This window comes from Diceros bicornis, chromosome 21, assembly GCF_020826845.1.
Source record: "Diceros bicornis minor isolate mBicDic1 chromosome 21, mDicBic1.mat.cur, whole genome shotgun sequence".
Taxonomy (NCBI): domain Eukaryota; kingdom Metazoa; phylum Chordata; class Mammalia; order Perissodactyla; family Rhinocerotidae; genus Diceros; species Diceros bicornis.
The window spans coordinates 51,874,832-51,887,076 of NC_080760.1; the positions used below are offsets into that span (position 1 = coordinate 51,874,832).

General features: G+C 48.5%; 1 protein-coding gene across 1 annotated transcript in view; it reads right to left on the minus strand.

Annotated features, from left to right (window-relative positions):
• Nucleotides 1–12,245, minus strand: part of COL22A1 (collagen type XXII alpha 1 chain) — a 268,070-nt gene that overhangs the window by 222,988 nt on the left and 32,837 nt on the right. Inside the window, exon 4 of the mRNA XM_058564983.1 lies at nucleotides 3,364–3,475. Coding sequence (XP_058420966.1) covers nucleotides 3,364–3,475 — 112 coding nt within the window. The remainder of the gene's footprint in view (nucleotides 1–3,363; nucleotides 3,476–12,245) is intronic.

The following is a 12,245-nucleotide window of genomic DNA, read 5'->3' on the forward strand; positions in this document are numbered from 1 at the left end:
TCCTCATGTTGCAGCTGATGGCAGCCACGCTCTGAAGGGTTAACTCGAAGCAATCTGGCTGGCAAGTGGCAGGGCAGAGGCTCACACTGAGAGAAAGGGACTGGTCTCCAGAGCTCTTTTCTTAACCATCAGCTGGCTGGACCTTCACCCTGCAGAACCTGGGCACGGGTGGGGCCGAACCCTGCCCTGGAGTCAGCGAGCTGCCTGGGGAATGCATAGGGCATTGACTTTCCCTTGGAAGGAGTGGAAGCTGTCTGGCCAGAAAGCCAGGAAGGGAAATGAGAAGGCGTCTGGGTTCTTGGTTCTCAGACTCACAGACCCTCAGGGACCCTTCATTTGGCTGTAGAACCTGTGAGCAAAGATCAGTCCTCCCTTTCTGATTCTCAGTTCACAGATCCAAGCTGGGAGTTGGCCCAGTCGTTCAAAGTCATTCTCTGAGCTGGGATTTCACCCAGGGCCACATCCAGGCACTAGGAGCAGCACTCGTCACTCACAGCACTTGGGGCTTCTCAGGATTCAGGCACGCCCTAGGTCATTGCCCACGCAGGAGGAAGACTGCGCTTGCCCACCTGTCTGCACAGACACAGGCTTTGCAGCCACAGAGATATTTCACTTCATTCTCTTTCTCTTCTTCTTTCATTAATGAGTCCAACTACGCTACAGTGTTTTTCTAAACACACTTTCTTCTTACACTTTTGAAATAACACACATATGTGTGTGTATAGCATATAGATGTAGATAGATATGCTATATCTATCTACATCTATATGTATCTAGAGGGAGAGAGAGATTAAGACTTTTTCTTAGGCTGTATATATAAGCATATATACATACATACATACATATATATATATATATATATATATATGTATAAGCATAGATAGCCTAAGAAAAAGTTATTATAATCAGGAGGGCAGGAAGGTCCTTAACAGAGAATATCTAAAGGAAACAAAATGGCCAAATCCAATCCTTTCTACAAATAATGTAGCCGATTATGCAATTAAAGTAAAAAAGGTAAAGGGTTTGGAGTTGGAGGACCTGAGTTTGAGGCCAGCCTCTGCTTCATACGAATGGAAGCACCTCACATATACCCGAATGGCTATAATTAACAAGACAAGAAATAAATAACAAGTGTTGGAGAGGAAGTGGGGAAAAGGGAACCCTCATTCACTGCTGGTGGGAGTGCAAACTGGTGCAACCACTATGGAAATCAGTGTAAACGTTTCTCAAAAAATTAAAAATAGAACTACCATATGATCCAGCTATTCCACTACTGGGTATTTATCCAAAGAACATGAAATAAATAATTCAAAAAGATTTATGGACCCCTATGTTCATCGCAGCATTATTCACAATAGCCAAGACATGGAAGCAACCCAAGTGCCCATCAATGGATGAATGGATAAAGAAGATGTGGTATACATATACAATGGAATACTACTCAGCCATGAAAAAGATAAAATCATGCCATTTGCAACAACGTGGATGGACCTTGAGGGTATTATGCTAAGCAAAATAAGTCAGACAGAGAAAGACAAACAACTGTATGATTCCACTCAGACGTGGAAGACAAACAAACATGCACATAGATAAGTAGAACAAATTAGTGGTTACTAGAGGGGTAGGGGGTAAGGGAAGGGTAAGAGGGGTAAAGGGGCACATGTATATGATGATGGATGGAAACTAGACTATTGGTGGTGAACACAATGCAGTCTATACAGAAACTGACATATAATAATGTACACCTGAAATTTACACAATGTTATGAGCCAATATGACCTCAATAAAATAATTTCAAAAAAGGAAGAACAGCATCACCCAGCATCTGTGTGTCAGCATCTGTATAGAGACAGTAATGCTCACTGTCGGGAAAGACACACCTTCCCTAAGAGTCGCTGACAGCGATTAAGCCTCCACTGCACATGAGGGAAGGAGACTCAGAGGCAGGAAGTGACTTGTCGCTTTCCTCCTCTGTACAATCACTCTCTTTGGATATAGGTGCTGTGAGCAGTAGATGATGTCAGAGTCTTACACAATGCCTGGTGTGTGGCTAGCACTCAAAGGATGCTCACTGAATTAGAAAAACTATTGCACACATGCAGAAGTCCAAGCTCTGAGGCCTGGTGTTCCAAGCCCACTTTTGCTGGGTTAGTATCTAGCAGAGTGTTTTCACTCATTATGGATTCATTCATTCATTCATTCTTTCATTCAACAGATACTGACAAATCTCCTCCTCTGGGCAGGACTCAGTATGATGCTGGGACTACAGCAGAGACCAGACTTAGCTCGGTCCTAGAGCTTCTCACTGAGCAAGGGAGACAGTCTATAAATGACTAATTGCACAATTGAGCAGTAAGCTTCAACTTTGCCACGTTTTATGCAGGAATATGGGTTGTAAGGAGAGAAGATAAGGAGAGGTCTGACTTAATCTCGGAGTACAGGGAAGGCATCCTTGAAAGTATAATGGTTGAGCTGTACTTTGGAGGACGAGCAGGTGTCCCAGGTGGAGGGAAGAGCAGGAACAAAGGCCCTGCAGTGGGAGACAGACGCCTGGTAAGCAACCAGGTCAGAGACAAGCTGGATAAAGGAGGGCTGGGGGACAAGCTTGAGGCCAAGAAGGCAGGACAGGGCCAGTCACACACAGAACCTTCCAGCCCTTTAGCTTAAGAACACTTGGAAGCAATGAAAGGGTTTTAAGATGGAGGAGGGGTGGCATGATGAAATATCATTTTTGTTTTCAAAAGATCTGTCTGCCTGAGATAAGAAGAATGAAACATTTATTCTGGTATCATCATTAGGCCTTGACTGGAGACCCTGGATGAATCTTTACATCATAATAATCTCAAAAATGTGGCAAGACAGGAACATTCACCTCAGGTGGAAAACATGACATAATTGAGGCACAGGGGCATCCAATAACTTGTGTAAGGCCAGGCACCCAGTAAATATTGAAACTGAGTTTCCATTGGCCAAAATGACTATGTGATTCTGGGTGGTGCTGCCTGCCATGTAATGCAGTAGCTGGCCCAGAGTAGATGTCGTGTACCGAGAACCATAAATGTTTGCTATTTAATGAACTGATAGAAAAATGCATGCATAAATGAATGATTAACACCTAATTTGCGTGGAGAGGTGAGTGTAGAAAGACCAGGGAACCAATAAAATCAATGGTAACAGATCAGCTAAGAAGCAGTTGAATTCCTAGGTCAGTGGCTGGGTTGATTCATCTCAGGGCAACCTTACCAGGCACTGCGTAGGTTAAAGCCCTCCTCAGCGCTAAGTCTGTAACAATGGCCGACTGGCCTCCTTCCCGCCCTTTCCGAGGCATCCAGGGAAGGGATGGAAGGAGAAGTAACCACTCACTCGGTCCTCTGCACCACAGGAAAGGATCCCATCCGGACATAGGAACTCTGCACTCCGTTCTCTCTCTTCGCCAAGATCTCCTTCACACTGAACAAGTCCATCAGGTCAAAACCTGTCCAAAGACAAGAGCTGAGAGTAAGTTTGGCCGGGAGGACAGGAGACAAAAGAAAAGAATGTCCCCTCTGCACAGGCAGGCTGCCCACCTGGCCTGGGGGAGTGGATGTGGGATTTAAGCAGAGGGAACTGTTCAAATACATAGTCAGGGAGAAAACCCAAACAACAGAGTAAGGAGATGTGCAGCTTCCATTTCCATTTCCAATGCCAGGAAAAAGGGGCAGAAGAAACACAGACCCTGGGTTTTCCAAGGAAATGTGAGTGTTGGGAATGTCCTGGATCACAGTGAAGGATAAGAATGATGGAAGATGTCTGGCCATGTGATGGCTGCAGGGAGCCAAGCCCACGGGAACACTGTGCTCACAGGCTGGCTCTGCAGGCAAAGTGGCAACTTAGGGCTCTCCTTCCTGCAGGCGCAGTTTTGCAATTCGTTTGGGTTTTGCTTGGGTTATAGTTTGGCAGTTTTTAAATTTCATGATTTTAAGGAGTGAAATGTCAGAGAGAAGAAAACTATCTTTATGATAGAGGATTAATTGAAAGGTGTTTTTTGTTTGTTTTGTTTTGACTCTAAGAAGGACCTCATGTGCACTAGCCGTGTAAAGTGATGGAAAAGTCACGACCTTTGGGATCAGGTGAGTTGGTGTGGGGAGGGGGTAACCCAGCTTAGTCACATGTATGTGTGACACTAGGCAAGTTTCATAACCTGCAGGATCCTCGGTACTTGGTCACTTGCTCACGAAAGGAGAGCAATGATGCCACGGCACAGGGCTGTTATGAGAGTTACATGAAGTCTTGAGTACACATCACTCAGCATATGGTAGGAAACTGATACGGCAGGTCTGTTATTACTCATGATTCACCACCACCACCGCACATCCTTATCCACATCCCCCTACAAAATAGTCCAGACCAGGCTGGAGGGCTGACTTGAGTCTGCAGTGGGTTCTCAGAGGAGCCTGACCACACTGCCCATACCAAGGCTGACATACTGTGGGATACACTGCCTGGAAACTGTGTCCCTCAGGGAATGGGAAAGCTCACAGCAGGTTAGAGGGAGGCCGACTGAGGGCAGGCACCAGGCCTCACTTGTTTCTGCATCTCCAGGGCTAACACAACTCTTGGCATCGGTGGTATCTAACTCACGAGACTTTAGGAAGATTCTTGCTATTTCCAACATTCTAAGGTGTTGCCATGAGAAACAGGAAATAAACTTGTAGGGCTTACATTATGATCATCAAAGCATCTTCTACCACTAAATTCTGTGCTAAGAGATCATTTGTTCATTCAACACATACTTTTGAGAACCTCTCTGTTCTAAGTCCTGTGTAAGAAACAGCTGGGCGGAAAGGGTTTAAGAGTGATGGAGAGTTGAATTGTAGAGTCAGACAGGTCTGGGCTGTGTTCCTGACTGCCAAGTCCTAGCTGTGTGACCTCAGGCAGGTTGCCTGACGTCTCTGGGCACCAATTTCTTCATATGTAAAAAGGGGATTGTTTTAGTATGTACCTCATAGGATTCTGGTGAAGCTTGAATGATATGATTATAAGCTGTTCATACAGTGCCTGACATACAGTAAAAGACCCACAAAATAGTTTTTATATCAATTATTTTCCATTAAAATGATTACAGCCTCTTCTACCACTAGATTTTGTCCACAGACGTCATTTATGCATTCGTATATATTTTTTGAGAGGCTGCTCTGTGCCAAGCACGTGTGAGCACAGGAGATGCAGCAGAGAGAGACGGAGTGCTGGCGGCCCTTGGGTCACTGGTACCCTAGTGGGAGACCCCAAATCAGCAAATGTACGGTACAGATGTAAAGGGCAGTTTCAGGCAGTGGGGATAACTAAGCAGGCCTGGGATGGATAGGAGGTGAGCGGGAGGGACTGGGCAGGCTTCTGGGGCCAGCCCACCGGAGCAGAGGCTGCCCTGTCCTGCAGCAGGGCCTGCGATGGTCTGGGAAGGGGCTCTGTGCAGAGTGAGGCTGTGCTGGGATTGAGGCCCTGGGTGACTTTTTGGGCTGGCCCCTTCCCTACCCCTCACCATTCTGAGGCTGTCGAGTTCTCGGACAATGACTAACAGTTGCAGTGATGTCATTTCTAAGTAGCATTTCACACACTGCCTAATTAACAGAATTCATGATATAATGTTAAGTGATATTTGATCCTTAAGACAGAAAATGTATCCAGAAGCTTCCTTGTGGATGAAAAAAACCACACCTTCAAACTGTGCTGTTTAATGCACACCGAGGCGAATGATCCAGCCTCTCCAGAGATGGTGGGTTCCTCCAAGGGGCAGCCACCCCCACTTCCCCACCTGACGTCCGCCACTTGTACGGGCAGCTGGGCACAGGCCGAGTGGGGCCCGCTTTCCTCGGCTGACAGCTGCTTGAGGACAAGGCCCAGTGTGCTGAGGGCACCACCCTTCCCTGGTCCCCAGAACCACAGGCCTGGGGCACAGCACAGATTTGTGAAACTGGACATACAGTCAAACTCTAAGCTGTAACATGCCCTCACCCCTGGGCAGACTGTGCAGAGGAGAAAGCACCCAGCACCCAGCAGACCAAATATCCCTGGGAAGAGTCCCACTTAGAGCTGTGTGAGCTTGAACGTGCATCTTAACCTCTCTGAGCTTGTTTCTTCCCCATGTCTGTAAAATTGGGATAATAACAGTGTAGGGCAGTGGAAGAGTGAGGGCTCTGGAAAGAGAAATGTTTGGGTTCAAATTCCTGCTCCCACACTTCTCCTGCCTGCCTGGCAGAGCACCATTGGCGACACATTCTGGCTCTAATAATAAGTATTGATATCTTGGCAGATCATGTTGAGTTTTAAATGAGGAGATATGTCAGACTATGCCTGGCATACACTAGGTGCTCACTAAATGCAGATGCTCTGAACCAATCCTTCACCCTGAATGAGAGCATGATCACTCCTCCACTCCATAAGAAGCTCTGAATAAACACTCAGTGACAGAGTCGGTTGGGTCTCCCCTGAACTGACCCAAGGTGACCTGGGCTGAGTCACTTCCTCCCTCAACCAAATCAGTTCCCTCATCTGTAAAATGGGAAGGCAGGTGGAATTTGGTCATTTGTGCTTCTATCACCAATAATTATTTATCATATTTTCCCCACTGCTGGAAAAAGCCACGTCTTCCAGTCAAACTCCATTTCTTGCATAATGGTGAATTTAAAACGTCCTATTCTTCTGTAGTAAAGAACCCCTCAGTTCAGCAAGCAGGAGGCTGCTGGTAAGGTAGAGTTCCAACTCAAAGCAAGGGGGTGAATCCCAGGTAAACATACAATGTGCGTTGGGCATTTATGATGCCGAAGGCAGCCCAAGGCACACTGTGCCCACCCAGACTTATAGCTGACTGCTGTGGACTGAATGTGTCCCTCCAAATTCACATGTTGAAACCTGACCCCCAAAGTGAGGTGGGAGCTTTGGGAAGTGATTAGGTCACGAGAGTGGAGCCCCCCGGGATGGTGCCATATATAAGAGTGCCATATATAAGAGGCCCCCAGAACTCCCTTGCCGCTTCCACCACCTGAGGACACGATGAGAAGGCCATCCATGAACCAGAAAGCAGGCTCTCACCAGACACCAAATCTGCAGGTGTCTTGATCTTGACTTCCCAGCCCCCAGAATTGCAAGAGATAAATTTCTGTTGTTTATAAGCCACTCAGTCCGTGGTATTTTTGTTATAGCGGCCTAAAGGGCCTAAGACACTGAGTGACTTTGAGGAAGTTATCTGATTTTTTTGAGCCTGTTTCTTTAACTGGAAAAATGGAAAGAATAATTCCTTGCAGGGCCGTCTTGAGATATCGGTGAGATGACCTCACGAAAGGGCCTGCCCTGAAGCTGGCACCTAGAGGGTGATCAGTCAATATCACAAGCCCTTGCCGGGGGCCACAGTGGTGACCTTTTGACCCTTGTTCTCCATGAAATCCCATCACAGGGAGCCTCATACTCTGGCGATAGCTCCACCATTTCCCCCAGAGCCCCACCAGGATCACCCCAGTTATACAGGACCAGGCCGCCAATGCATGTAACAAGGAGCGGGCACCTCTGCCAGCAGGGGGGTGTCCTTGGGAGACCTCCCAAGGATCCTCGAGCTATGGGCAGGTCAGGGACACCCGATGTTGGGAAACGCCCACTGAATGAAGCAGGAGAGAAGCCCTCCCTTCCCCACCTCCCCTTCTGCACTTCTACTGGCACAGCCCCATCTGCTTTGCACAGGGACTGGACATTGCCATTTAAGCATCACTTTGAGCAGAAGGCATAGGCGCCCCCACAGCTCCGGGCTCAACACCCCACAGAGCCCATCGGCCCAGCTAGGAGCAGCTAGTGAACTGACCGGGCCCCATGCAAGAAGGGACCTTCTGAAGACCCAAAGGCTGCTGTGTGCACTGGGGCCCTGTGCCTGGAAGTGTCCCTGTGGAGCTAGGAAGCATCTGGGAGTGGGAGCGGCTGGTGCCTGGGAATGCAGTAACAGGAGGAGAAGGCCCCGGAGGATCTCACAGTTCTAGGTTTCCGTGTAACAGATACCAAGCAGTAGGGGGCTTGTTCCAGGCTCAGGTTCTGTTCCAGAAAGAGGCAGAACAGGAAGGAGCAGGTTTTGTAGTTGGGCTGTCCTGGGTCTGAAAGTGGTGCAGCCCTGCCCAGAGGCACGGTCAGCATCCTCATGCCTCCTTCATTAACGATGCAGGGATGAGGGACAACTCACAGGCCTGCCGCCCCGAGGATTCGGTGTGCTCCTGCAGGCAGAGCTGCGCTTCACAGGTGCTTACCCTTGTCACTCACCAGCCTGGCGCAGGTGGGTCCCTGTGGGCTCTCCCATTTGTTAAACTCTCTGATACTCCTACCTGCCTAGAGGCAAAACTCCTGGGGCAGTTACTCCCGGGAGGTGGAGGCGGAGCGGACTGTTGCTCAAAAGAAGCCGCCAGTTTAATTTAGGGAGGGAAAGTGTGTGTGTCTCAGTCAGACACACCGGGCCCCCATCCCTGTTCTTAGATGCTGCACCAGGATGACTTTGGTGCATTGCTCAGCCCGAGAAAACTCCATGTCTCATCTGTACAGAGGGGGAAGCAGTGGCCACTTCACCGGGCTGCCCGAGGCCTCACGTGGATGTCCAGCCCCTGGAAGCCTCACTGAGTGGTGGTTCTTACCCAGAGCCTGTTCAAAATCTGGTGGACAAGTGCCCAGTGCCCACTCTGTGAGAAGTCAGGGGCGAGAACGGCAGAGTGGCCTGTTCCTCCACTTCACAGCTTCGTCATCTGTTACCAGAAATGGCCACCTGAAGCTCGGTTTCCCTTTAGCAGTTATATGTGGGAGAATTAAAAAAAAACTTTTAAAAAAGCAAATATATGCTCTACTTTCTGGTTCCACTTTTATTGGTTTCAATGAATAAAAACAAAGACTTAAACACGACAAAACTTTCAGCAACAAGCAATTAACTAGGTGGCAGCAAATGGCACCGAGAGAAAAGATGAATTGCCTGCAATAAATAAGGGCCAGGAAGGAAAAAGAAAAATGTTCCCAAGGTAAATGGATTCTGATGTGAGGCACCACGAGATAAAGAAGCGATTATTCAATGCAGAAATTGTGAGGGTGCACCTCCCTGAAGTCATGGAGTGAGCAGAACCGGGTGGCATCAGGGAGACCGCTCGTGATTGCCCAGAGTTGACTGGCCACACCGGCTCCATGCCAGCGCCTACTGTGCACTCTCTCTCATCCTTCAAAGGTCTACACTGGACAAAGCTTTGCTGGACTCCCCCAGGCATGCTAGTTAGACCCGGGTCTTTAGTGGGTCTAGCCAAGGTGCACACAGCTTGCTTATGGGACTGCTTCCCTCACTAGGTGGAGAGGGTTTTGAGGGATGGGACCAGATCTGATTCATGTTTCCACCCCTGAAAAAGTCAGGAGCTTTGGTTGTTCTTGTTTGCAGCACCATTTGTGGAAAGAGGGACGGAGAGAAGGAAGGGATTCACCAAACCATTAAGGGCCGCCTACGTGTTAGATGCCCCATTGGCTGCTCAGATTCCAATAATGGACAAGACAAAATCCAGCCCCCAAAAGTTTAGTGTTTAAAAGGAAACAGATACAGGATTGAATGGTGCTAGTATTGTGGGTAAATGATAAGGAGGGGGAATGGCTGGGCTTGTAGAGCAGCGCATGGAATATTTTCCTTGTCCAGCTGAGGAGCAATCAGGGAGGGCTTCCCAGAGGAGGCCTGGCCTGAATTTGAAGAATAAAAGCTAGGCAGACAGAGAAGGAAAGGGCATCCAAGGTAGCTGGATGTGCAAAGGTCACCGGACTCAAGTAAGCCAGGTTCCTTCTGAGAATTGTGGCTATTTCAGGACGTCGGGAGCCGTGGTTAGGGGGACACTGGCTGGGAATGAGATAGGCAGGGGCAGATCGGGCTGGGTTTTGTAGGCCATGTGGGAGAGTTTGTTTCTTTCTGCAGGCAATGGGGAGCCAGGAAGGACGTTAAAGCAAGGGAGAAACACAATCCGGTTTCCTTTCCAAAGGTCATTTGGGCAGCGGGTGGGGATGGAGGAGCCAGGAGAGCAATGAGGACAAGACTTGCCAAGGTGGGGCCTGAGGGAGGAGGGGGGAGATGCTATTGGGCTGGAGACTATTTGGGAGGCAGAAGGAGTGTGACTTGGTGATTACCTGGATGTGGGAGCTGCGGTGGGAGGGGAGAGAAATCCAGGCTGTCTGTGGCCGTATTTCAGGGCTGCACTGTGCCCAGTACTTTCTGTAAGCATTAAATAGCTAAGCTCCCAGAAAAGTCCTATAACACCATTAGTCACTAGAATTTGCAGAACATTCAGTTATGAGGACCGAGAGGGATCCTCAGAGACGTTATTTCGGCTGCACGTGTTTTATAGGTGGGGAAATGGCCTCAGAAATGTCAGGAGATGGACCCAAGGCCACTATGCCTCCCAACTGCCCTGTCTGTTCTTTTCTCCATCCTCACTGGTCCAGCCTAGATAAGCCCTAAAAACAGCTGGAGTCATTGAAGGAAACACCCGGAGGTGAGGCTTTTGGGAACCGCATTTTTTCCAGAGTACCAAAGCCCATCCGATTACCCGGTTGCATTTAAATTGGCAAGTCTGAGGCTCCATCTCTCCATAACTCTCGTTCCAGCCTCAATACGGCTGGAGCCTTTCCTCTGGGCTGGTTATTATTAGAGGAGACGATAGACGCAGCAGGATCTCTGTGCATTCGGAGCTGCACAAACAGGGCATCTGCGCCCTGTGCTAACGGATGCCCACCTGGCATTGTGATTCATTTCCCGGGATCCTCGGAGCCCATGGAGGGGAGAGGGGGTTTCGGGGCTCCACTGGCTGCAGATCAACACAGCGGATTCCGAATAGAGGGTCCCATTTCTATCCAATCACCAAACAGACTCTTCAGTCGGATCCTCCTCAAATGCCAGAGACCGAAGAATTTGTTCACAGTTCTGCATATGCATGTGTGTGTGTACACACACACACATACACACACATGCATGTGCATGCATGCACATTTGCCCCCACACACAGACACACACAGACACACATTCTGAATCTTCTCAGCAAGAATCAGTTATTCTTAAGCAGAAAAAATATGTGGGGCCCTTCCGTCCACAGACTGACAGGAGAGCTCACTCAGATTTACAGATGACACACGCAGATTCCTTTGCTTGTTTGTATACCCTTCCTTCCTCTCTTCTCTCCTTCCTTCCGATGGTCTGGATGTGAGCCCTGACTCCGCCACAAATTCGGGCAAGTTACTTAATTGGTCCGTACCTCAGTTTCTCCAACTACAAAATATATCATAGTGCCTATCTCAGATATTACAGGGTTAAATGAGAAAATATATGCAAACTCCTTGGCACACAGCAAGTACTCAGTAAGTGTAGATTATTACTACTGTTGTTATTAACGGCATTATTGTCATAACTGTTCCCTCCTATGGACATACAGGGCGCTGGATAATGAATTATTTAGAGGAAACACTGCTATGAAGGATTCATGGCTCATGAAGCCAAATATGGAGAATGCAGCAAGGTAAGAATTTGCTTTGCAGAGTGACGTCACTGTAAGCTGTCCAGGGGCAGAGTCGGGCAGCACATCTGTACTCTGGGGAATGAGAATAATCATCAGAGCCAGAGCGTGGCTGGGGATTCCCAAGGCAACAAGGGGGAACCTCTATGTCAACCTGCCCACCCCCTGGGCAGAGGGAATCAGCTATGAAAATACTCACTTCAAGGTAATTGAGTTAACAAAGTGAAGAGGATGAATGTCTTCTTTATCTCACGAGTTGGACAAAGAAACCAGATAATGGTAGTGCCTCACTGAGCAACCACACATCAGGTTCTCTTCCAGGAGAAAAGAGACAACTGATGCCATCTTGGTTGGGTCCCATCAGAAATGCTAGTAGTTTCTCTGGGAGGCACTTGACAGAGGAGTGGGGACGGGAGGCATGGAAGGAGAGCAGTGATGAAGAGCACGTCCCTAAGCCAGCTGCCCCGGTAATACCTGTGGCTGATCCGACTGGAAAACTCTGGGAAACGGGTCAAACGTGGATCTCAGCATAATCCGTCCCCTGCCAAGGGGCGGTAGAGTGAGGGTGTTTCTTCACAGATGGGCATTGGTTGAGGGCTGCATCACCCTGAGAAGTGTTAACTCCCTGGCATATTTCACCTGCTGTGTGCACAGGCAGCACAGCCTTCTACCATTCTAGAAACATCCCTCAGGCACAAAGATGCAGACACTGGCATCATC